Raw genomic sequence first — 27740 nt, 5'->3', positions numbered from 1 at the left:
CTGTTAGTAATGAAAGATAGTTTTCTCATTCTCTCTCTCTCTCTCTCTCTCTCTCTCTGTTTGTCTGTCTGTCTCTCTCTGAGTGATAGGCCGATTGAACTGTCCAACCCTTGCCAGCATGGAAAAGGGGATGTTAAATGATGATTCTCATCATCTTCAGCCACTATATTTAACATCCATATTCTTCCACGCTGGTGTGTACTGGAAGGTTCCACAAGTTCCAACTCAGCTGAGAGCTGCATGGGCTGTGGCTGGGGGCCCTTCCTAACATCAACCACTCCACAAAGTGTATTGGGTGCCTTTTTTTTTTTCATGGTACCAGCCCTAGTGAGATCATCAAATAACTCCCTAAAGGTGGCGAGCTGGCAGAAACGTTAGCATGCCGGGCGAAATGCTTAGCGATATTTCATCTGTCTTTATGTTCTGAGTTCAAATTCCACCAAGGTTGACTTTGCCTTTCATCCTTTCAGGGGTTGATAAATTAAGTACCAGTTGCACACTGGGGTCGATGTAATCGACTTAATCCTTTTGTCTGTCCTTGTTTGTCCCCTCTATGTTTAGCCCCTTGTGGGCAATAAAGAAATAAGAAACATTAGCATGCTGGGCAAAATTCTGAGTTCACATTCCACCGAGGTCGATTTTACCTTTCATCCTTTCAGGGTCAATAAATTAAGTACCAGTTGCATACTGGGGTCGATCTAATCGACTGGTCCCCCTCCCCCAAAATTTCAGGCCTTGTGCCTAGAGTAGAAAAGATTATTCGTTTCTAATGTAATAGCAACGAGCTGGCAGAAACACTAGCATGCTGGGCGAAATGCTTAGCAGTAATTCTTTGATTTTACGTTCTGAGTTCAAATTCTGCCAAGATTGACTTTGCTTTTCATCCTTTCAGGGTCGATAAAATAAGTACCAGTTGCATACTGGGGTCGATCTAATTGACTGGTCCCCCTCCCCAAAAATTTCGGGCCTTGTGCCTAGAGTAGAAAAGGTCAAATAACTCCCAATTAAACCCCTTGACAGGACTACTCCAATGTTTTTTTTTTTCTAAGGTGGCACGTTAAAAGCACCAACCGATCGTGGCCGATGCCGGACTCCCCTGGCACCTGTGCAGGTGGCACGTAAAAATCACCCACTACACTCTCGGAGTGGTTGGCGTTAGGAAGGGCATCCAGCTGTAGAAACCCTGCCAGATCAGACTGGAGCCTGGTGCAGACCCCGGTCGAACTGTCCAACCCGTGCTAGCGCGGAAAACGGATGATGATGATGATGATTGACAAAGATGTGATGTGAGAGATATGGTTGCTATTTCTAGCTGGCCAGATAACCTCGTTGACTTGCAGTTCATTGCTAGAACACAAAGCCATTAATTCAATGGTGGTGGCGGCAGCAGCTGTCATCATCGTCTTCCTCTCTTCCTCCAGTCCAGTACTTTGCAACTTGGCGCCATGCAAAATAGATCTATTTCACCATTATGAAGTCTTACAAAAAAAAAACCCACCCAATATTTCAATCATTAATAATTCACAGATGATAATAACTCATCCGTTCTACGGCAAATTAATTACAAAACGTTATATCCAGTATAATTAAGCATTTCTAATAATTGGCTCAGTGGGTGTGTGTAGTGTTTGCCTGGCCGTGTGTCAACTGTAAGGCTTAATCTATTTCCACACATCATATGTCTGTCTAGATATGACTGTTACTATAGAATTCTGTGTGTGTAGGTGTTTGCTTGGATTGTGAATACTTACCTTGATTATATATATATATATATATATATATATATACATACAAAACTCCACTTGTGAAGACCCGTTGAGACAAGTGAAAATCAAAATCAAACCAAATCAAATCAGATATCAGAAAGCAGAAAGCAGAACCAAAAATTAACACCAAAAATTATTTACATCAAGAAGGTGCTTTTTTTTCTATGAACATCCCAATTTTTTACGATTTTTTGACTGCTGTGTTGCCATTTTTCGGTGTATTTCAACCAGAAAAATGTTCACTTAAAGAGAATAACAAGCTACATAATGCAAAATTTTTACTTTTTCAAAAATTCCAATTCTAAAGGGTCGAAACAAACCCGAGCAATGCTGGGCAATACTGCTAGTATATATATAAACAAAGAGTTACAACCTCTTTACTTGTGTGATTTTTTGCTACCCTGGTAACTGTTTATCTATTTTTCCATGTTAATTGTTAACAAGAGAAAAATACACTCATATATATATATATATATACACTCTTTTACTGGCAACTATCTGGTGTATATATATATATAGGTGTGTATATATATATAGGCGTGTGTATATATATGTTTAAAACACATATACACGTGTGTGTGTGTATATATATATATACACATACAAATATACGTACATGCCTCTCTGTGTGTGTGTGCGTGCGCCTGTTCACACAGACAGGTTGATGTCCAGATCTCCACTAGCCAACTTGAAATACATTATGTCTTACTTCTGACGTAAGACCAAAAACAGATCCAATCAAGATACCTTATCGCTATCAAACACACATTAGCAATGTTTTACCGTTTCCCTCTATGCCTCAGCCAATTTTCTCTTTGGTTCTTCTTTAACAGTACATTTCCAACTAATAGACTCTGCGTATGTTCTTCAGCTTTGTGTGGTGGGAGCAGTCGATCTGGTTATTCTGCTGTGTATGTAGGTGTGTGCATCATCATCAACATCATCATTTAACATTCATTTTCCATGCTGGCATGGGTTGGACAGTTTGACAGGAGATGGTCATCTGAAGAGCTGCCCAGGATCTGGCATGCCAGGCAGCTGCATTGGGCTTTACTGTGTTTTGGCATGGGTTTTGCAGCTAGATGCCCTTCCTAACACCAACCGCCATATAGAGTGGCTTGGGTGCTTTTTGCATGACACCAGCACTGGTGAAATCAGCTTTGACGTGGTTTTTATGGTTGAATGCCCTCCCTAACACCTACCACTCTTACAGAGTAGACTTTCTATGTGACACCAGCTCTGGTGTGGTTTTTACAGCTGGATGCCTTTCCTGATGCCAGCCACCTTACAAAGTGAACTGGGTGCTTTTCATGTGGCACCAGCACCAGTGAAATCAGCTTTGGCATGGTTTTTACAGCTGGATGCCCTTCCAAATGCCAACCACCTTACAGTGTGGGCTGAATGCTTTATAGGCAAATCAAAAGTAAAAAAAAAAACAACAAAAGCCAATTAGACACTCAGTCAGTATATTACTTTCACATTCAGTGTGTATATATATATATATATATCATTATCATCATCGTTTAACATCCGCTTTCCATGCTGGCATGGATTGGACGGTTTGACTGAGGACTGGTGAGCCAGAGGCTGCACCAGGCTCAATCTCATCTGGCAAAGTTTCTACAGCTGGGTGCTTTTACGTGCCACTAGAACAAGAGCCAGTCAGATGGTTCTGGCAACAACCACGCTCAAAAGGTCTCTTTCATGTGCTACCTGCATGGGAGCCAGTCCGGCAGCACTGGCAACAACCACGCTCGAATGTTGTTTTTTCATGTGCCACCGATGTGCCGGTAAGGTAACACTGGCAATGATTAATGATTATGCTAATAATAATAATGAGGTTGAAAAACACATTAGGAATGAAAACCCAGGTTCGAAAAATTCCCCCAAGTCACCCAATGAAGGCTGGAGGGCACATCAGGCGAAATGCTGCATTACCAACAAACATCCATCAAATGTAAATAATCATTTGCTGTGGCCATGCTGGGGCACTGCCTTCAAGAATTTTTAGTCGAATGAATTGACCCCAGTGCTTATATATTTTTAAAGCCTGGTACTTATTCTATTGGTCTTTTTTGCTGAACTGTTAAGTTACAGGGACATGAACAAACCAACAGCTGTTGTCAAGCAGTGGTATGGGACAAACACAGACACAAGGATACATACACACACGACAGTCTTTGGTCAGCCCAAGGCTATAGTAGAAGAGGTTTGCTCTATGTGCCATGCAGTAGGACTGAACCCAGAACCATGTGGTTGAGAAGCAAGCTTCTTACCACACATTTTTTCAGTTGTTTGACTACAGCCATGCTGGGGCACCGAGTGAAAGGGTTTTGATCAAAGAAATTCATTGTGTTGATCTCTTGTCGAACTGGTAACTTACAGGGATGTAAACAAACCAATGCAGGTTATCAGATCAAGCAGACTTGCATGGACATTCCAACCATGGCTGCTTCATATAATTTCTATGTACAAAAGATTCACATTATCCAATGTATAATTCTTTTTTTTTCTTTAAGATATGTTTCTTTATTACCCACAAGGGGCTAAACATAGAAGGGACAAACAAGGACAGACAAATGAATTAGGTCGATTACATCGACCCCGAAAGGATGAAAGGCAAAGTCGACCTTGGCGGAATTCGAACTCAGAATGTAGCGGCAGACGAAATACCTATTACTTTACTACCTACAAGGGGCTAAACACAGAGAGGACAAACAAGGACAGACAAATGAATTAAGTCGATTACATCAACCCCAAAAGGATGAAAGACAAAGTCGACCTCGGCGGAGTTTGAACTCGGAACGTAACGGCAGACGAAATTAAGATAATAATAGGGAGTGATTTGAGAGAGATTTGGCTGTTATATCTAGCAGGTTGAGAAACCACATAGTGTCTCTCTTTTTGGCTTTAGTAAGAGAGTGAGTGGTAAGCATTATCTCACACCACTACCACCACCACCCTCACCCCTCATCTTGCCGATAAGCTTTGGGCAAACACTGAGGAATGATGTACTTTGTAAATGGTAAATAATGGCTAGACTCATCTTCAGAATAGCTGCACTATGAGTTAGGATAGACATTTTAGCTGTTGGCATCTCTACTGAAAGAAAGCAGAGAGGGGGGGGCGGGCCTGTATGTGGTCGCTTCACCTGCTAGAAATAGTAACTAGACTCCCTCATATCACTCTACAACTGTGGTTCTCAAAGTGGGCAGTATTGCTCTTCTGGGGGTGGTGGAAAGTTCCAGGGAGGTGTTGAAGAAAAGTGGGGCCATGTTGGGGTAGCGATTCATGTAAAATTAGGGACAATGATAGGGTGGGAATTCATGTAAAAACAACAAAGTATTGGGTCCCTTAGGTTAAGTTTTATTTGTGAAATATGGTTGCTTTGAATTTGCTTACCAACCACATGGTTCCGGGTTCAGTCCCACTGCGCAGCACCTTGGGCAAGTGTCTTCTGCTATAGCCTCAGACCAAGACCAAAACCTTGTGAGTGGATTTGGTAGATGGAAACTGAAAGAAGCCCGTTGTATATATGTATGTGTCTGTGTCCCCCCCCCCCCAACATCGCTTGACAACCAATGCTGGTGTGCTTACGTCCTTGTAACTTAGCGGTTCGGCAAAAGAGACCGATAGAATAAGTACTGGGCTTACCAAGATTACGTCCTGGGGTCAATTTGCTCAACTAAAAGCGGTGCTCCAGCACGGCCGCAGTCAAAATGACTGAAATAAGTAAAAGAGTATATATGTATATATATTATATATATCTATTAAGAACAGTGAATCTTATTCAGCATTTTCTTTTCTTTCCTTCACCTCTTCCAAATACTGTCATTCATTCATTCTCTCTTTCTCTGTCCCCTCTCTTCTCAATGAATGAGTGTGTGTATACATATAATTATATGTACACACCACACACACACACACACACACACAGATATAACAACCAGCCCATGCAAGCATGTAACATGGGTGTTAAATGAAGATCACACACACACAAATGGATGAAAATACACAATAAAATAAAAGTAATTATTGTAATCTTTTTAAGAAGATTAAAAAACAAAAAGCAGATGTAAAATTTCATTTATACATGTTAAATATTTTTTGCCTTACATTCCAACCGGTTTTCAATCTAAAAGTTCTTCAAACGAGAAAAGTAGAGTTTATAAGGAGAATATGTAGAGGAGAAATTGGTGCCGGTGGATTGAGAGAAATGGTTATCAAGTTACAAGAGAAGAGATATTCAGTAAGGAATTTAAATGAAAGGTTAGGGTTTTTAAACAATATGGTAAGAGTGATAAGTCAGGATGTTAAGGGTTTTAACCAATAGGTGCAGGCATGGCTGTGTGGTAAGAAGTTTGCTTGTCAGCCATGTGGTTCTGGGTTCAGTCCCACTGTCTGAAGCCTTGGGCAAGTTTCTTCTACAATAGACTTGGGCCAAGAAAGGCCTTATGAGTGGATTTGGCTGGTGGAAACTGAAACAAGCTTGTCATGTGTATGTGTGTGTGTGTATATATATATATATATATATATATATTATATAATTAGGGCTTAGTAAAATAAATTACTTTGCCACATACTGAACTTAGTAGAAATAGCAGCCAAAAAACTGAACACTTGGTGAAATTGATTAATTAATTAATTTTACCCTCAATTGTTGATATATATATATATATATATATATATATGTGTGTGTGTATGTATATATATGTATGTATGTATATATATATATATGTATGTATATATATATATATATATATATGTATGTATATATATATGTATGTATGTATATATGTATATATACTAGCTGAGGTACTCGGCAATAAATTACCGTTAATAAAAAGGCTGTTTATAGCCATGAAACATTTTTCATCAAATTTCGACATTTTTAATTTAAATTTAAAATTTAAAATCTATATTAATGGGTAGAACCAATTTGATGAAAAAAATAATGAGCAGAGTTTGGTAGTGAACCTGTCATCTTTTTTGTGCACACCTACCCAATTATAGCTGATGCCATGCAAAAAGCACCCAGTACACTGTTAAGTGATTGACATTAAGAAAGGCATCCGGTTGTAGAAACCATGCCAAACCAGACAGAATTTGACAGAGATTTCTGGCTCATGTGTTCTTGTCCAACTCATGCCAGCATGGAAAAGGTAATACTAGTGATAATGGTAATGGCAATTATTTATATCCGTATTACTCTTTTACTTGTTTCAGTCATTTGACTGCTGCCATGCTGGAGCACCGCCTTTAATCGAGCAACTCGACCCCAGGACTTATTCTTTGTAAGCCCTGTACTTATTCTATCGGCTTCTTTTGCCGAACCGCTAAGTGACGGGGACATAAACACACCAGCATCGGTTATCAAGCAATGCTAGGGGGACAAACATACACGCACACACATATATATACATGTATACGACAGGCTTCTTTCAGTTTCCGTCTACCAAATCCACTTACAAGGCATTGGTCGGCCCGAGGCTATAGTAGAAGACACTTGCCCAAGGTGCCACGCAGTGGGACTGAACCTGGAACCGTGTGGTTGGTAAACAAGCTACTTACCACACAGCCACTCATACATTCTCTACATTATACACACAGAAATTTCTCTACACTACATCACATAAACATCTTTCTATACTCTTTGTCAGACATCCTCAACCAGTGCACCATGGCACAGAAGTGTAACATCTATGGTCTGCATATGTGCCGCTAATAGTTTTTTCGGTGGTTCTAAAAATGCCAGGATATTCCGATATTTCGAAAACCTGAGCGTTAAAGGAACCACTCTGTTCACTGAAGCTCCGGCGTCTGGCGACGGACTTGGTAAACACCCACAAAGTTATCAACCACCTCACCAACAACAACACTGAACACCTTTTTGATCTCCATGTGTCTAACACACGTGGACATGCCTACAAAGTCAGAAAACAACACAGCTCCCATGACTTTCGGAAACATTCTTTCACGCTCAGAATTGCTGAAGCATGGAATAAACTGCCTGCGTCAGTTGTTGACTGCCATGACACTGCATCCTTTAAGGCCCTCATGCTTTCCGAAATCCGCCGAAACTACACCTGATTATACATACACTTTAGATGAGTTGTAGTGCACCTGAGCAATGTACACATTATTATTATTATTATTATATGTTGGTGCCTTTGCAGCAAATTGCAATGCATGTCCCAGTCACTATATTAAAACATTTTTGATACTCTCTCTCGTTTCTCCGTTTCTAATCCAACCATGGAAAGCTGCCAGCTTCTCTGTTTCCGTAACACTTTTTAGTGCCTTATTTAGAGTCAAATAAAAACGAAGACAAGCCTCGGCTCTTTCCACCACACAAACACCTATTCCCTTCTACATACATCACACACAACTGATGTATAATTATATGTTTTCCTCTTAAACACTGTTTACAGATGACTTTTCTCTCTGTCTTTAGGCTGAGTACCTATCAGAAGAGAAGATTGGTCGTAAGTCTATTACTTCTTGTTCTTGCTGCTGTTGATGATGATGATGATGATAATGATACTACTACTACCACTACTACTACTACTTATTCTGTCTTTTATCATTCTCTGACACATCTTTTCCTCTGCACCTCTCTCATATTTTTATTTGTTTGCTGTGCTGAATAACATCACCACTCCCTCCGACTCATTACTAACCCCACTCTTGGCCAACAACTGATTTTTTTTTTTTTTCTTAACCATCATCCCTTACATCTTTGTTATTGATATTAAGACAAAAGCTAAATATATATGTGGTGTCCCCTAGCAGACAGTTAATACAAGGGAGATAACCATTTCTTCATAGTATTCGGTTGGAATTTGAAATTAAGGAATAAGGTAAAAATATTGCATAGAATACAGCTTTAATCTTTTACTTGTTTCAGTCATTTGACTGCAGCCATTCTGGAGCACTGCCTTTAGTCAAACAAATCGACCCCAGGACTTATTCTTTGTAAGCCTAGTACTTACTCTATCGTTCTCTTTTGCCGAACTGCTAAGTGACGGGGATGTAAATGCACCAGCATCAGTTGTCAAGCATGTTGTGGGGACAAACACAGATACACTAACATAAACACATACATATATACGACGGGCTTCTTTCAGTTTCTGTCTACCAAATCCACTCACAAAGCTTTGGTCAGCCTGAGGCTATAGTAGAAGACACTTGCCCAAAAGTGCCACGCAGTGGGAATGAACCCGGAACAATGTGTTTGGTAAGCAAGCTACTTACCACACAGCCACTCCCACGCCTATCTAATTCATATTTTTTATCGTTTATTTTATTTTTGTTGCTTACTTATTACTAAGTTCTTAAAATTTCTAGTTAGTGGTGATAACGTATCGTACTATTTCACTCTTTTTAGAAATCAGCAGCATGACTTAACCTTAAAAAATAAATAAGGTCTTGAGATGGGAATTCTTATAATAGAGATGCAAAATTAGAGTGAGAGTGGCTCCTTTTAATTTGATGGGTGATGGGTGTGATTAGTCCTTGATAGTTTAGACCAATGGCTCTCAATTAGGGTCTGTATGGCTCTTGGGGTTCCATACAAGATTTTGCCATTAACATCTGTGCAATAAATTGGTTTATAATTCTATAATACACAAAATAATTTTAATCGTTTTTAATACAATTTCTAAGAATGTTTAATTATAAAACTGTATGATTTTTTAAAACATCGATGGGCCATAAAGGTCCGATAAAGTAAAGTAAGAAACACCGCTTCAGACCAAGTCAAATGTATTCCAGTTTTGACATCTTGTCTTTTATTCAGTGCTGTCCAATATGTCCTTTTTATATTTTAAGACAGGGTGTGATTTTGGAGCTCCAACTTCTCTCTTACTCCCTCCTTTTGTTGCCACCAGTGATGTGGAGCTAACACCACTGCTCCCACGGGTTGTCACTGCCATTCAGCATGATGGTCATTTCCATTCCTTTAGTTTAGACCATTTATCATTCTTGTGTGTTGTCACCTGCATGGAGATGTGTGTGTGTGTGTTCTTTACCCTTTTACTTGTTTCAGTCATTTGACTGCTGCCATGCTGGAACACCGCCTTTTTAGTCGAGCAGATCAACCCCAGGACTTATTCTTTGTAAACCTAGTACTTATTCTATCGGCCTCTTTTTGCCGAACCACTAAGTTACGGGGACGTAAACACATCAACATCGGTTGTCATGCAATGGTGGGGGGACAAACACAGACACACAAACATATACACATACATACATATATATATACATACAAAGGGCTTCTTTCAGTTTCCATCTACCAAATCCACTCGCAAGGCTTTGGTTGGCCCGAGGCTGTAGTAGAAGACATTTGCCCAAGGTGCCACGCAGTGGGACTGAACCCAGAACCATATGGTTGGTAAGCATGCTACTTACCACACACGCCTATATGTGTGTGTGTTTTACTTTAACTCTTCTTCACACTCTCATTGTGTGTTTGTGTCTGTGTGTCCTTGTCTTGATATTGTCTGACAGTTGGATAATTTCAACCAATCAATGACATGTATTCAGTTGAAGAAAGCTACTGCTGTTTGCGATATTAATCGAAGAGGAACAACCTCCGGGTCATTTCTACTAAATGCCACCACTCTGTTCTATTCGTATGTTGTTCGAAGACAATGCCACCTTTATCCTTTCCTCCTTTCTAGTCAGCACCGTGCATTCCTTACTCTTTCCCTCCCTTCTACCCATCAACTAGCAACCAGCAAGCGGACTTCTCACTGCCACTACCACTACCATTACCATATTTTCCGGTGTATAAGCCGCTATTTGTTTTGTTTTACCTTCGTGTTTTGATAATGTTTTTTTTTTTTTTATCTAATAAAGACTTTTATATTGACAAAATCTGTTTGTTGTAAAATAAAATCATGACAGTAACAATACATCTCACTGTTGTAAAATGAGGCATTTTGAAACTACATATACGTCAACAACAAAAAAAGCTAGCTGCGGACTTGCTCTATGGTGTTGATTCTTCGAACAGAGTGGTGACATTTAGGAGAGATGACCCAAAAGTTGTTCCTTTTCGATTACTATCACACACAGCAGTAGCTTTCTTCTACTGAATACATGTTGTTGATTGGTTGTAATTACCCAAATAGACAACTTCAACACGAAATAACTTCTAAAAAATAAAATTTTTCGAAAACATTCTACGTGACAAATTCTACCAGTATTCAAAGTTTCAAACCGTTTAGTTTAAAAAAAATTAATTTAAAAATCTGTGATTGAGATGGAATAGATCCCCACAAACAACTGAATCAAATAGAAGAAAAATTAAGAGAATCTACATACATGGCAGTATGTATAGTGAAACATAGATGTATATAAGTGGTTATATGTGTACATGTGTTGTCTCTCACTGCATGGAATTTCTTATCAAGTTTAGAATATCTTGTTTCTTTGGTATGTACTTAACACTCCTGTTATCTGTAATGGTTTCTTTCTTGAAGTAGTTGAGAAGAAGTAAAGTTGTAAAGTCCTCTTTTGTCGGCATATTACAGCTGATAACACTTCGTTACACAACTTTTCACAAAACACCAAACTGTTTGCCATCAAAACTATGTAAAATTGATTCCTTATCATCATCCTCCTCCTCAACATCAGTATCGTTTTGACAACTATTTTACCATGCTTCCATGAATCAGGGCTGGATACCCTTCCTGTTGCTAACTTTCACCTGTTCTTAAGAGCAAGATAATATTTCTTCATGGTGAGAGATGTTTTCACAAGATTGGAAACATCACATTGGCATTCCTTTACAACCGTCATGTCTAGACAAGGAAACAAAAAGACACACACACACATTTGTCATTTAACCCTTTAGTGTTCAGATTATTCAATCAAACATAATGCCTATTGATTCCCATTGATTTGAATTAATCATGCATTATCTCATATCTTCAAGATTTTAATGGTGTAATTACTTAATGTAGAATAACATTGTAGGGTAGGTGTGAGAGCCTGGATCTGGTCAGTCTGAACATAAAACAGATTAACTATTTTGGCCGGATATGGCCGGTTTAAATACTAAAGGGTTAATATATACTCGGGCTTTAGGGCAGCGAGTTGGCAGAACCATTAGCACGCCAGATGTAACGCTTAGTGGTATTTCGTCTGTCTTTATGTTCTGAGTTCAAATTCTGCTGGGGTCGACTTTGCCTTTCATTCTTTCAGGGTCCATAAATTAGGTACCAGTTGTGTACTGGGGTCAATGTAATCAACTGTGCCTCCACCCACACCCCACCCATTCCCTAAAAAGTTTGGGCCTTGTGCCTAGAGTAGAAAAGAATATTATAGGGCAGTGAGCTGGCACTTATTTATATGTACTGCTCTGTTATTGGTGGGATCAATAACGGGACTCTAATCCTGACAAAATCACCATAAACCTTAAAACAAATTCAACCTTACAAGAATGAAGGGCAACTTAGAACAAGAAGAGCAAAAAATATAAAAGTTTTACAAACAACAAGCACATCAGACATACCCATCATCAGCTGCCTAACTGATATCATTGTGGTTTTGACACTCAATTCAGGGTTATAGTAGAAGATATTGCCACACAGGGAATTGAACCTGAAAGTATTTGGGTGCGAAGCAAACTTCTTAACTACACAGCCACACCTGTGCCTTTGAGTGGAATGTTCTGGAGATTATTGAATGTGATTATTTTGAAATGAAACCTTTTTTACAACTAACCAGAGAATATAACAATGTCTGATTTCCTTTTTCGAATAACCAGATACTTAAGCATTCGTTTCAAACTAAGTAGTTAGGCCTACTAATTTTGATTACAGTAAATATTTGATAACATTATCTGCAGTCAAAAAGAAACAAGAACTTTGTATCTATGCATGCATCCACCCCAATACTACCAGCCACCCTGACTAACTTGACACCCTAGTTATCTCTATTCCAAGTACCAATATCTGATTCCATCACCGCGACCACCACTACCGTACATCTCCCATGGCTCTGTAGTTAGTTTTCTTTTGTTTTGATTTGTATAACCAATACGGTGCTGGTGGTGGTGGTGGTGTTGCAGCAGTAGTAGTGGTGGTGGTAGTAGTAGTAGTGGTAGTGGTAGTAGTAGTGGTGGTGGTGGTGGTAGTAACCATTTGCTTGAAAATTTAAAAGCAGTATTTAGAGCTTTGAATTTAATTAAGCAGATAATTTTCAATTAATTTTAAATAGGTGTTTGGAACTTGCTAATTTTGATAATAATCACTTGGTAAGTCATCCAGGATTATAATAAACAGCTCTCGTTATACTGGGTGGGGAGGTAAGCTCAGATCCCAGTGATTTTTATCCTACTTTTAATATCAGCCTCCACCTCCCTCATCATCATCATCATTTTAATAGCCATGGGTTTGATGGTTTGATTGTGATAGGAAGAATCAGAGGGGACTCTGCCATGCTCCAATATCTACTTTGGTGTGGCTTCTATGGCCGGCTGCCTTTCCAAATGCCAGCCACTTTACAGAGTGTACTGGGTGCCTTTCATGTGGCACCGGCACTTGTAAGACATGATTCTTTGACAGATTGGGGTGGGTTTGTGGTATTGTAGGAAGTACCAGTTACGCACTGGGGTCAATGTAATCTACTTAATCCGTTTGTCTGTCCTTGTGTGTCCCCTCTATGTTTAGCCCCTTGTGGGCAACAAAGAAGTAAGAAATGCATCTCATACCCAAATCTTCAGTGATAATGGATTGAACTGAACCGTAACTAATCTGCACATCCTCTGATAACTCACGGATGGTGTTGAAAATGATGGAAACCTTTTGAAAACATTGTGTAGGCCTCTGAGCAGATATCTGCAAGCTTTTGGCAAAATTTGATGCAGATTCTCTGCTCAATTTTCTCTATATCATGGTCAATGCAACGATCACATGCTACACACCTTCCTTCCAAGCATTGCTATAAACAGCAGAAGGGGACTAGAATGTTAAAACTCAGTGCACATGCACAGCAGAGTTCACTCCCCATGCTTTAGCTTCGTTACTATGGCAACAGTCCAGATACTTATTGATCAGACCACACATATGGGCCATGGGGCGTATGTATAAATGTGTGTGTGTGTATCCATTTTCTTTTCTAAATTTCTCCAACATTTAATATTCACTTTTAACTCATATTTCTCTCCCCCCCCCCTGCTATCTCGGTCCTCTAATATCTCTCAGATATTACAGATGCCATCATCCTTGTCACTGCCAAATTATTCTGTTTGCAATTGTTTATGTGTGTCAGAAGATCTCAAATGATACAGTTTTGTGGTGGATTCCTGAGAAAATTCTAGAGAGAGACAAGATGCTTCGAGTACTTCAATCATTCATAGTTAAGTATCCTGCTGTAACTTCAGAGGCAGCAACGAGGATGCTGGCAGTTTTGGTGATGATGATGATGGTGGTGGTGGTGGTGTTTGCAGGGGGGTGGGGCAATGACAAAGTATTTTAACCAAATGTCAGAGTTTTTCTTTTCTCTCATTTATTTATTTATTTTAGTTCCTGAACGATTCTGTACACTTTGGCAGTTGTGGCGCAGGGGGTGGGTGGGTGATTGGTGGAGTAATCTCCTGATGTCACTTCAGAACGAGTACTACTTTCTCAGAGCATTGATCTCTCTCTCCTCTCTACCACCACCACCACTCACCACCCGCCCACCCGGTACATACCCTCTGGTGGCACAGCTGAGCAAACTTACTACTCACTCTCTTGTGACCTTCCACCACCGCCACCCTCTCAACCCACCCTTCTACTATCGCAGTCTGTCCTCCACCCACCCCGCCGCCTCTCTATCTTCATCCACCCACACTGCATCTATACAGTTCAGCTTCTGTTCCCATTCCATACATTATGGGTTGTGTTCAGCTGTTATTAAATAAATTCCTTCAATTTTTTTTACTTCCCTAACCATCTCTGCCTCTCATTTTCCACAGTATTTTCATTGCATTCATCTCTCTCTCTTTCTCTTTCTCTCTCTCTCTCTCTCTCTCTCTCTCTCTCTCTCTCTCTCTCTCTCTCTCTCTCTCTCTCACACACACACACAGATACATGTATGGCAATATGACGCAAATCACACAAACTCAGCAAAGTACATCTCAACTCACCCGAAGTATTATTATTCACCGAAAGTGCTCTACAAGTAATTGTAAGTTACCCGGAGCTATGGCAGAAGTCTAATAACACAAAGAAATAAAGCATAAGAGAGCATAAACTTTTAATATACCACATAAAGGAAGTGTGTATATTTTTACCTCATCTATCACAGGCATTTTTTTTTTTCTGTGACTATTTGTACCTGACACTAACTATCAAATGACAGTGTCCTTTGGGGCCACTATATATATATTTGTACTGCAGTTGTCTGGGTATGTAGTAGTCACCCTTCAACAAATGAAGCTTTTACATCGGTGGGGGTTTTTGTGGGGAGGGAGTCTTGTAATCAGATCGTTTTTCTTGCTCTCAAAATCTCAGCCCTTCTCTGGGTTGGATTTCCTAGGCTGGCTACGGTAACATGCGCTTGAAGGATGTTGTTGTTGTTGTCGTCGTCAGTGGTGATGGCAGCAGCAAGCTGGCAGAATTGTTACCGCAGCAGGAAAAATGCTGAGCGGCGTTTCTTCCGTGTTTACGTTCTGAGTTCAATTCCCACCGAGGTCGGCTTTGCCTTTCGTCCTTTCAGGGTCGATAAAATAAGTACCAGTTATGCACTGAGGTCAATGTAATAAACTTGCCCCCTTCCCCCCAAATTTCAGGCCTTGTGCTTATAGTAGAAAGGATTATTATTATTATTATTATTATTATCATTATTATTATTATTATTATTCAGTAGTTTTATTTTTATAGCGTGCTTTCACCTCACTACCGAGCGCAGCTCTGTGTGCCTTGGGTATGTGCTGTGATTTGTTGTGATGCTCTGATGGTTATTGTATGGAAAGTGTTCTGCGTAGGATGTGTGCAGTGCCTAGTAGTGCAATTTTCTGTATCTTATATGTGTTTGTATGTCCTGGTGTTTTTGTCTGAATTTTTATTATTATTATTATTATTATTATTATAGGCACAGGAGTGGCTGTGTGGTATGTAGCTTGCTTACCAACCACATGGTTCTGGGTTCAGTCCCACTGCGTAACACCTTGGGCAAGTGTCTTCTAATATAGCCTTGTGAGTGGATTTGGTAGACAGAAACTGAAAGAAGCTCGTATGTATATATGTGTGTGTGTCTGTGTTTACATCCCTGTAACTTAGAACAAGTACTAGGCTTGCAAAGAATAAGTCCTGGGGTCGATTTGTTCGACTAAAGGCAGTGCTCCAGCATGGCCGCAGTCAACTGACTGAAACAAATATAATAATATGGGCAGTGAGCTGGCAGAATCGTTAGAGCGTCTGACAATATGTTTAGTGGCATTTCTTCCAGCTCTTTACATTCTGAGTTCAAATGCCACCAGGGTAAACTTTACCTTACATTCTTTTGGGATCAGTAAAACAAGTACTTCTAGAGCAGTGGGGTCAATGTAATTAGCTTGAAAGGGTCCCCTTAACCCTTTCGTTACCATATTTCTGTTGGGATGCTCTGTGTTTCTTTCAATTAATTTTGATTGCGGCCATGCTGGAGTACTGCCTTTAGTCGAACAAATCGATCCCAGGACTTATTCTTTGTAAGCCTAGTACTTATTCTATCGCACCCTTTGGCTGAACCACTAAGTTATGGGGATGTAAACATACCAGCATTAGTGGGGGGATAAGCTCAGACACAAATACATACGTACACACATATATATATATATATATACGCTTCTTTCAGTTTCTGTCTACCTAATCCACTCACAAGGCTATGGTCAGCCTGAGGCTATAGTAGAAGACACTTGCCCAAGGACTGAACCTGGAACCATGTGGTTGGGAACCAAGCTGCTTACCACTCAGCCACTCAGTGATGGTTTAACCAACAATATCCCATTTAAAAAAAAAAAACCAGGCATTTGTTGTTCTTGTTGTTACTATTGTTTGATTCTCTCGTCCAGAAGCAATTCTTCTCCTAAGTTGGAATTTTTTCTCTTGCAGTGTACAAAGATGTCTTCAGTCTATTTGATGATGACAACGATGGCATCATCTCTACCCGGCAGCTCGGAGATGTTCTGCGGAAGCTAGGGATGAGTCCGACTGAGGGTGAAGTCAATGAAATGATAGAGAAAGTAGATTGTGATGGTAAGTACACAGGCTGAGTGGTGTTGCCATGACTGCTACTAACACTACTACTGCTACTGCTATTTAAGGTGGCAGGCTGGTGGGATCATTGCAGCGCCGGACTAAATACTTTATTGGTTTTCCATCTGTCTTTGTGTTCCAAGTTCACAAATTCTACCAAGACTGACTTTACCTGTCATCTTTTCAGGGTTGATAAAATAAGTACCAGTGGCGCTCTGGGGGGTCATTGTAATCAGCTAGCCCCCCCCCCTCCTTTAAAATTCCAGGCCTTGTGCCTATAGAAGAAAAAATATTGCTATTAATCTTTCTCTTGTTCCTTTTCTTCTTCCTCTTCTTTGTCTTTGCTGTCCTCTTCTTCTTCATTCTCCTTGTTGACATCACATGATCGTTGTAAACGAGTGCCACCAGCTAACAAGCAGTGTCTCTCGTTTGCTATCATCCTTGGAAACAGGTGAGGGTTGTTGACAGGAGAGGCATCCAGCTATAGAAAACTCACCCACACAAATTCTGACTAATCCATGGAAGCATAGAGATGGGCATGTTATAATAAAGCTCTACCTGCGACGATTTCATCTCAATCAAAGGAGAGGAGCTTTCTCCGTCCGGGTTGCGGATCCGTGGAACAAGCTGCCAGACGAGATGGTGAAGATGCCGACGACCGCTTTGTTCAAAGCCTCCCTGGACCTCAAGTGGCCTGAACTCTTCACATGAACACCACCCTGTACTTAACTCCATGTCCCCCTACATGGCCTTGCTATTTGCTTTTGAGCCAAATTAACTAACTAACTAACTAACTAATAGTAATATTATTATTATTATTTAAGGTGACGAGCCGGCAGAATCATTAGCACGCTGGGCAAAAATGCTTAGCAGCATTTTATCCGTCCTTACGTTCTGGGTTCAAATCTTACTGAGGTTGACTTTGCCATTCATCCTTTTGGGGACAATTTATTAAGCACCAGTGAAACACTGGATTCAATGTAATCTACTAGTCCTCCCCCCCCCCATATAGCAGAAAGGATTATTATTATTATTATTAGTAGTAGTAGTATTAGTATTATCTGTTTCTTTACTACCCACAAGGGGCTACACACAGAGAGGACAGACAAACAGATTAAGTCGATTACATCGATCTCAGTGCGTAACTGGTCCTTAATTTATCGACCCCGAAAGGATGAAAGGCAAAAGTCGACCTCGGCGGAATTTGAACTCCGAACATAGCGGCAGACATCGTTGTCATCATCATGATGACGATGACAAAGAAGAATCGTAGATATACAGTGTCTGCAAAATGGTAGGATGTTTGTGGTTAAAATTGACTTTGAAACCATAAACCTGTTCAATTAGACCTATCCTGGGGTTAAACAACAACAACAACAGCAGCTTACCTACAGCACTCTCTATTGTGTTTTGAGTAGAACATAACTGCTGTCGATGCTTGTTATCGCACCATCCGTGATATGCACCATTGCCTTACCAATTCCTAAACCCACACAGTCAGAAGTAGTTGCTACCCCTGCTGGCCACGTGTGTGTGTCTGAGTTCTCCTACATCTGTTTGCGTCTGTTGAAATTGAACTTCCTCTTATCATGTTCAGCTATGATAATGGAATCCGGCAACTTGGTATTCAAGAGCCACACTCTGCAATTCACCTAGGGATTGGGTGTGGCCCTAAATGCCATTCGGCTGGCTTGCTGTGGGGGTTGGATTCCTGTTGCATAATACATGCGTAAATGTGATGACGTGTGCTCGTATATACATGCATTTGTGTGTTAGGGTTAGTTGTGATACCTGTGCCAGTGGCATGTAAAAAGCACCAACCGATCATGGCCGCTGGTGGCACGTAAAAAGCACAATTCGAACGTGGTCAATGCCAATGCCGCCTTGGCTGGCGTCCGTGTTGGTGACATGACACGTGAAAGCACCAACTAATCGTGGCCGTTTGCCAGCCTCCCCTGGCATGTAAAAAGCACCCACTACACTCACGGAGTGGTTGGCATTAAGAAGGGCATCAGCTGTAGAAACACTGCCAGATCAGACTGGAGCCTGGGGCAGCCTTCTGGCTTCCCAGACCCCGGTCAAACCGTCCAACCCATGCTAGCATGGAAAACGGACGTTAAACAATGATGATGAAGCAGTGATGGGTGTGTTTTTTCTCTTTTGTGCATCGTATCCATATCTGACAAGAGATGGACACATGCATGCATGCACATTCAACGATTATTATTATTATTATTATTATTAAAACGGCAAGCTAGCAGAATTATTAACACTCTTGACAAGATGCTTACTCTTTTACTTGTTTCAGTCATTTGACTGCGGCCATGCTGGAGCATTGCCTTTCTCGACTCCAGAACTTATTCTTTGTAAACCTAATACTTATTCTCTCGGTTTCTCTTGCCGAACCACTAAGTTACGGGGACGTAAGCACACCAGCATCGGTTGTCAAGCGATGGTGGGGGGACAAACAGACACACAAACATATATACATATGGTGATGGTGTTAAATCCTTTTGCCATCGTTGAGAGATTGGTTCTCTGGGATTTTCCTGATGTCTTCATTTGTTCTACATTTTTACAGGAAGTGGCACCATTGATTTCCCAGAGTTCCTGCGCATGATGTCCAACCAGACAGAAGACTTTGATCACGAAACTGAGATCCGTGAAACATTCCGCATATTTGACAAAGACGGCGATGGATACATCTCCGCTGGGGAGTTGCGCTACATGTTTGCCAACATGGGCCAGAAATTGACGGATGAGGAGATCAATGAAATGATTCTTGATGCTGATATTGATGGTGATGGACGGATTAACTATTCAGGTGAACAAATCTATTCTTCTTATATCAGTCTCACTCATCCTCTTTTGTTCCACACCTCACTTTCCTCCCTTCTCTAACAAAGTATGCACTCCCATATGACATTTGCCGTCGTTTTAACGTCTGCTTTTTCATGCCTGCATGGGTCAGGGGAAGCTTGTTGAAGCACGTTTTTCTATGACCAGATATTCCTTGTCATCAACCCTCATCTGTTTCCAAACCAGGTGATATTTTCCTCGTGGCCTGACATGTTTTTGCAGCATATTGGAAAGGGCTGGCATTTATCTACAACAATTATGCATGGATAGTCCAAGGAGACACAGTCACATACACACCAAACACCCCCACACCACACACACACATATACAACGGGCTTCTTTCCATCTATCAAACCTCATTCACAAGGCTTTGGCCGGCCTGAGGACACAGCAGAAAACACTTGTCCAAGGTGCCATGCAGTGGGACTGAACCTGGAACCATATGGTTGATAAGCAAACTTCTTAACCACACACAATAATGATGACAACAACAACTAAACATGCACATATGTCTGTTTAATCTTCAGTATCTTTTATTGCTCCAAATCAAAGCGGTTCCTTCAGGTGCCAACCAAACAGAAGAAGCCTGTTGCCATCCAGCCAATTCTTTGTTGGATGGATTTCAATTACAAAAGATAAAACGTTCAGGTTGGCAGCTGTTGACTTCACAAAGACATTTTTATTATTTCTTCCTATCAGCTGCCAGTCATGTTCTTCGAATGTCATGTTTCTGTGTGTGCACACACACACACACATTTGTACTTTGTGTGTGTGCATTTATGATTTGTGTATTGTGTCAGGTGTCAATTTAGAATGTGTACTTAGGTTTCATGATCTGCTTGTGTGTGTGTATGTGTGTGTGCACCTGCAGTCTAAAGAGGGTAAGTTGTAAATAGGACAGCTGTTAATTAATACATGTATGTGTGTGTGTGTGTGTGTGTATATATGCATACATGCATATATGTCTGTATATATTTATTTGTGTATGTGTATGAATAAACAAAGAAAATGTTATGAGAACTTTTTCATGGACACAAGAAAGAAAATATTTATTATATATATATAGATAGATAGATAGATAGACAGATGTATATGTGTGAAGGTATGTTTAAGAGAGTTGGAGGAGAGAGATGACATGTAGACAATAGATATTTGTGTGTCAAGGATGCTGGTAGCTAAATAATTATGGATATCAGCATCACCACATCTCAACCATGATGCACAGCAACCAACAAACATAGATTGATAAGGCTGACAGTATCTTGTCTCAGTGAAGGTGTCACACAGGTGTTGAATTATGTAAAAAGATAGAGTACCCCTGTGTTGGCACTGCCTGATAAAAAACCAATTACACCCATTGAGTCAAATGGAATTTTTAACCTTCTTTCCTAATCAGGATCTTGTTATATTATCATTTGTTGCTGAAGTGTATAAAAGATGTAAGGGAACAAGGTGATATAGTTCTTTCTCTTTCTCTCTCTCAAGTAGAATTAAGGAGTGGGATTTTGTACTTTATGATAATTGAAGGAGTTGGGTATGTGAGGTTTTTTTGATATCTTTAGTAAATAATCACTTAACTTATCTGTAATGTATACTCAAACTTTAATTCCATTGTATATCAAAACTTCACTAATAGTTTACCCTTTAGAATTTAACCAGCCATATCGGATCTAAATATTCTAGCTGCTTTAAGTTCACACCAACCAGATCCAGCCTCTCACACCTACCCTAAAATGTCATTCTAATAATAAACAATCTCAATGTATGATGAATTCAAAGCAATGTGAATAAATAAGCTTTGCATTTGACAGATTAATCTGAATGGTGAAGGGTTCGTTTCAGCTTTCTTCTAATGAAGAAATAAATGAACGTTGGAAGAGAATTGTAGTTTGTTTGAAGCATTGTGATACAGGAATAGAATAACAAACGAAATGAGAAATAAGGAAAACGTCTTGCAATGCAGAAAGCTTATCAAAACAAACTTTAGAATTCGGGTGCAAAAGTCTGTCTTGAGAAGAATATCCAAAATGTCAGGATCCATGTAAAGACACATTTCTTTGACTGTGTTCTTCTGAAGGAAGACTTTTGTACTCAAAATATAAAAATTTTTAAAACATTCTACATTGATAGAAACTCTCGTTATTGCTCATTTCATTGACTGGCTTCCGTGCCGGTGGCACATAAAAACCACCAACAGATCGTGGTCATCACCAGCCTCCCCTGGGACCTGTGCCAATGGCACGTAAGAAGCACCCACTACACTCACAGAGTGGTTGGCGTTAGGAAGGGCATCCAGCCATAGAAACATTGCCAGATCAGACTGGGCCTGGTGCAGCCTCCTGGCTTCCCAGACCCCGGTCAAACCGCCCAACCCATGCTAGCATGGAAAGCAGACGTTAAACGATGATGATGATGGAGAAGAAGAAGAATATGTGAATATACGCAAATATGAATGTGTCTAATTTATTTGTTTTTGATGAGTTGGTAGAATCTTTGTGGCATTTCTTTCATCTATTTATGTTCTGAGTTCAAATCCGACTGGAGTCAGCTTTGCCTTTCGTCTCTAATCTCGTATAAAGGTTGATGGTAAACACACACAACTGTCAACCAATGAATGCATCGTTTTTTAACCCTGTAGGCCTGAACTGCAGGATACGCTATGATGCAACATGAAATGACTGTGTCATGGTCTGATGCTTTCACATCCTGTGTATCTAGAACATTGACAATGGTCAAACATTTTCTCTGTGTATCTGTGTGAAGGTGTGTCATTTAGTAGTTAGGGCATTTGGCTCGCAGTCATGAGGTTGTGGGTTCAGTTTTTAATCCCAGCAGTGTGTTATGTCTTTGAGCAAGACACTTTATTTCACATTGCTCCAGCTTTGTCGCATTGCGTGCCATGCCGAATCTCCCCGAGAACTACGTTAAGGGTACACGTGTCTGTGGAGTGCTCAGCCACTTGCACGTTTATTTCACGAGCAGGCTTTTCCGTTGATCGGATCAACTGGAACACTCGTCGTCATAACCGACGGAGTGCCAGTGTGTATGTTCCAACTAAACATCTATATGGAAACTGTGGTTACAAATAACCAGCTGTGTGGTAAGTAGCTTGCTTCCCAACCACTTGGTTCCAGGCTCAGTCCCACTGCGTGGCATCTTGGGCGAGTGTCTTCTACTATAGCCTTCGGGTTGACCAAAGCCTTGTAAGTGAATTTGGTAGATGGAAACTGAAAAGAAGCCCGTCATGTGTATATATACGTGTGTGTGTTTGTGTTTGTACCCCTGCGATCGTTTGACAACTGATGTTGGTGTGTTTGTGTCCCCATCAAAATCGTCCAACCCATGCTAGCATGGAAAGCGGACGTTAAAAGATGAGGATGATTTGTACGACTAAAGGTGGTGCTCCAGCATGGCTGCAGTCAAATGACTGAAACAAATAAAAGAATATAATAAAAACAGAGTTATTTGTGCATACTAAGACAATATATATATCATGTGAGTAGTGTAAGAGGGACAGAAATAGACTAAGAATTGTTCTCTTATAAAATGCATCATTTTTTTAACCCTGTAGACTTGAACTGCAGGTTACGCAATGGTGCAACAGAAAAACGATGATGTCACTGTCTGATGCTTCACAAAATATCTGCATCTAAAACACTGACATTGTTGAACATTCCTTTGTGTGTCTGTAACTGCTATTAAATTGTTTTTATAAAATATGTTTGTCTGTTGTTACGATTAAATATCGTCTTCATCATTGTTGCATCTTATCCAGAATTTTTTTTTTTTTTGTGGGAAGGGGTGGATTTTATTTTGCTACACATCCATGTTAGTGGAGTGCTTAGAGTACCATACGAGTGTGATCGTTGCCAGAGCAACAGGCTGGCCTCAGGGCCGGTGGCACGTAAAAGACACCATTCATGCGTGATCGTTGCCTGCGTCGCCTTACTGGCACTTGTGCTGGTGGCACGTGAAAAAAACATTCAAGCGAGGCCATTGCCAGTGTCGCTGGACTGGCTCCTGTGCAGGTGGCACATAAAAAGCACCATTTGAGTGTGGCCGTTGCCAGTACCACCTGACTGGCCCTCGTGCTGGTGGCACATAAAAAGCACCCACTACACTCTCAGAGTGGTTGGCATTAGGAAGGGCATCCAGCTGTAGAAACTCTGCCAGATCAGGCAGGAGCCTGGTGCAGCCATCTGGTTCGCCAGACCTCAGTCAAATCGTCCAACCCATGCTAGCATGGAAAGCAGACATTAATTGATGATGATGATGATGACAATGTATATATATACATATATATATATGATTAATCATATTAAATAAATTTTTTTTATTTTTCAGAATTCTTCCGTCTGATGTGATCGATCAGCCTACAACACGGTGCCATGTCACTTCCATCTTTGACTGGAGGAGCTGCCAATATTTATTTATTTATTTTCAAAGAATGTATTTATTTATTTATTTATTTATTGGAAAAATGACTTTCTGTCCGACAGCTGTCATAAAAGACGAAGCCATACACCCACCCCCTCTCCAAGAACATCCATTGCAAAAAAAATAACGAAACCTTTTGTTTTTTTTTTAATCACTATTTCATCAAGGCAGAACAAAAGACCATGCGACCATTTTCTCGTTCCACTGTATCTCAATCGAAATGGCTACCCATATTGTATGTTTTGTTCTAAGTGTAATACACATCTTCAGGTAATGCACTAAATATACACTTGGTTGTTGTTTGTTGTTCTTGTTGGTTGGTTAATGTTCATTGTTATTTATTTTGCCATACGACATATCACCACTGTGAGGGCACCTGGCCTAGTGGTTAGGGGTGTTGCACTCTCAATTGTAAGATCACGGTTTCAATTCTTGGACCAAGTGGTCTGTTTTTGCAGTACAAGCACAATATTTGACAGAGCAATCCATGATAAGTGTAACATTGTGCTAGCGGGGTGCAAAGAGCACCATCCGAGTGTGATCGTTGACAGAGTGGCTAACCAGCTCCCGTGCCAGTGGCACATAAAAGGGCACCATTCAAGTGTGATTGTTACCAGCGTCGCCTTACTAGCACTTGTGCCCATGCTAGTAGGGTGCCAAGAGCACCATCCGAGTGTGATCATTGACAGAGCAGCTAACCGGCTCCCGTGCCAGTGACATGTAAAAGGCACCATTTGAGTGTGATCATTGACAGAGCAGCTAACCGGCTCCCGTGCCAGTGACATGTAAAAGGCACCATTTGAGTGTGATCGTTACCAACATTGCCTTACTGGCACCTGTGCTGGTGGCATGTGTAAAAAGATTCGAGCGAGGTTGTTGCCAGTACTGCCTGACTGGCCCCCGTGTCAGTGGCACGTAAAAGCACCCACTACACTCTCGGAGTGGTTGTCATTAGGAAGGGTGTCCAGCTGTAGAAACTCTGCCAGATCAAGATTGGAGCCTGGTGCAGCCATCTGGTTTGCCAGCCCTCAGTCAAAATCGTCCAACCCATGCTAGCATGGAAAGCTGATGTTAAACGATGATGATGATGATGAGTTCACACCTGAGCGTCCTGTGTTGTCCCCAGATCAGTGATAGATAAATCAGTGATAAACGAAGCTTCATTTTGTGCCAGTTTAAGAAGCCTCGAGTAGTTTTCTTATTTGGAAACTAGTTTGGAACCCTCTCAATATCTCACTACTATCCAGAACTGTCATTATTCCTTAAAAGAGTCTCTGTGAATTCTGAAAAATGTCACCAGCTAGGTTTGGAAAGCTGCCCATAATTTTTTAGACATGATACCAGACATGGTTCCTGCTTCTCTGCCAAGACATTTTTGTTACGATCATCCCCCTTGCAGTGTTCAGGAAAACAAATTAGACTTTCATGTGCTTGGAGTAAGACTATAGCAATGTCTGGATAAAAACTGTATAAGTGAGTGTTGTATATATATTGGCGGGGGCGCCAGTAACTATGGAAATTACACAAATAAGCAGAAAAGCTGACAGTCAAAGAGGTGCAGAATTTGTATGAGATGTTTTGTTAGGCATTTGACTTAAATTATAAGAGTGTCAGCTTACACTATTGACACAGCAGAGCTATTTATATATAGATATGTCTTAAATGTTACGGCTGTTACTATCAAGATTCTTAGTGACTCAAATGTAAATATATTCTTTTCTTCCACCAATTGCTGGCACCATTTCTACCATTGCCACTAAGATCATCACACTGCAAACACCATAGCTACTACAAGGATATTGTTGGTTAGGTGGATGGATGGATGGATGGACAGATAAGTAGATAGGTAAGAAGGTAGGTATGATTGCTAGATTGATAAAGATAGGTAGATGGACGGACAGACAGATAGATATACAAACAGATAGGCTGATAGATTGACAACAGACAAATAGGTAGACAGACAGATATGATATACAAACAAACAGACAGACAGATATATAGGTATGATTGCTAGATTGCTAAAGACAGATAGATAGATAGCGAGACACATAGGTTGATAGATAAATAACTATGATTGATAGATTGGCAATAAGCACATAGGTAGACAGACAGATATGATAGATAAACAGACAGACACACATAGATAAATATACAAACAGACAGACAGATAGATAGGTGTGATTGATAGATTGATAACAGACTGGCAGGTAGACAGACATGCAGGTGTATATAGGTAGGTAGGTTGATGGATATTTCCTTTCATTATCAAAGCTATTATTTTACATCGTTATGGTTTGCAATAACAGTCTCAGTCCAAATTGCATGTATTTTTATGTTGTATGGAACTAATTAAGAAAGAAGATGGAGAGGTGCAAAAACAAAGGATGTAAAAGGAAACGGTTGACAGTCAGCCGTAGAAGAACTGCAGCGAGGTATTGATGTTAGTCAAACAATCCAAAAGGTAAATGGTATTAGCATGTTTCCAAGAGCACAGCTGTTGCAAAGGAAGAAAAGCCACCATTCTCACTATCAGTAGTATCATTACTACCACCACACTTACTAACGTTACTAACACTGCCCTCTTCCACTGTTATTGTTATTATTATTATTATTAATGATAAGGTAGTGAGCTGGCAGTAACATTAGCTTACCGGTATTTCGTCTGCCGCTATGTTCTGAGGTCAACTTTGCTTTTTGTCCTTTCAGGGTCAGTTAAATAAGCACCAGTTACGCACTGGGGTCGATGTAATCGACTATCCCCCTCCCCCAAATTTCTGGCCTCGTGCCTATAATAGAAAGGCTTATTATTATTATTATTAATAAAGCAGTGAGCCGGCAGAATCGTTAGCACGCCGGGTGAAATGCTTTGGCAGTATTTCATCTGCCACTACGTTCTGAGTTCAAATTCTACCAAAGTTCAACTTTGCCTTTTATCCTTTCAGGGTCTATAAAATAAGTACCAGTTGAACACTGGGGTTGATGTAGTTGACTAGTCTCCTCCCCTAAAATTTCAGGCCTTGTGCCTTTAGTAGAAAGGACTATTATCGTTACTGGTGCTGAGCTGGAATAATCATTGGTGTTTCTTCTGGTTCTCTGTGTTCTGAGTTCAAATTCTGCCAAGGTTAACTTTGCCTTTCATTCTTTCAGGGTTGATAAAATAGATAGCAGCTGAGGATTAGTGGTGGAGGGGGGTGGGGGGCAATGTTATCGACTGACCCCTCCCATAAATTTTCAGGCCTTAGTCCTATAATGGAAAGAAAAGTACCAGCCAAGTTCTGGGGTCAACATAATTGTCTTAGACCATCCCCTTAAATTGCTGGCCTTGTGCCAAAATTAGAAAACCTCACCATCATCATCATCATTATTATTATTAAGGTGGGAAGCTGGCAGAATCGTTAGCACTCTAGGCAAAATGCTTAGTGGTATTTCATCCTTTCAGGTTCAATAA

At 40.4% G+C, this 27740-nt stretch overlaps 1 protein-coding gene across 2 annotated transcripts in view; it reads left to right on the top strand.

Annotated features, from left to right (window-relative positions):
* Positions 1-24461, top strand: part of LOC115217091 (neo-calmodulin) — a 97473-nt gene extending 73012 nt beyond the window's left edge. For both annotated transcript variants that reach the window (XM_029786689.2, XM_029786688.2), the window contains exons 2-5: positions 8221-8251; positions 16853-16996; positions 19578-19820; positions 24200-24461. In XM_029786689.2, the coding sequence (XP_029642549.1) occupies positions 8221-8251; positions 16853-16996; positions 19578-19820; positions 24200-24219 (438 nt within the window). In that variant the 3' untranslated portion in view covers positions 24220-24461. The remainder of the gene's footprint in view (positions 1-8220; positions 8252-16852; positions 16997-19577; positions 19821-24199) is intronic.
* Positions 24462-27740: the final 3279 nt, after the last annotated feature.

The sequence above is a fragment of the Octopus sinensis genome, linkage group LG11 (assembly GCF_006345805.1).
Source record: "Octopus sinensis linkage group LG11, ASM634580v1, whole genome shotgun sequence".
NCBI lineage: Eukaryota > Metazoa > Mollusca > Cephalopoda > Octopoda > Octopodidae > Octopus > Octopus sinensis.
The sequence above is the reverse complement of the archived record's forward strand: the minus strand, read 5'-3'. Positions and strand labels throughout refer to the sequence as shown.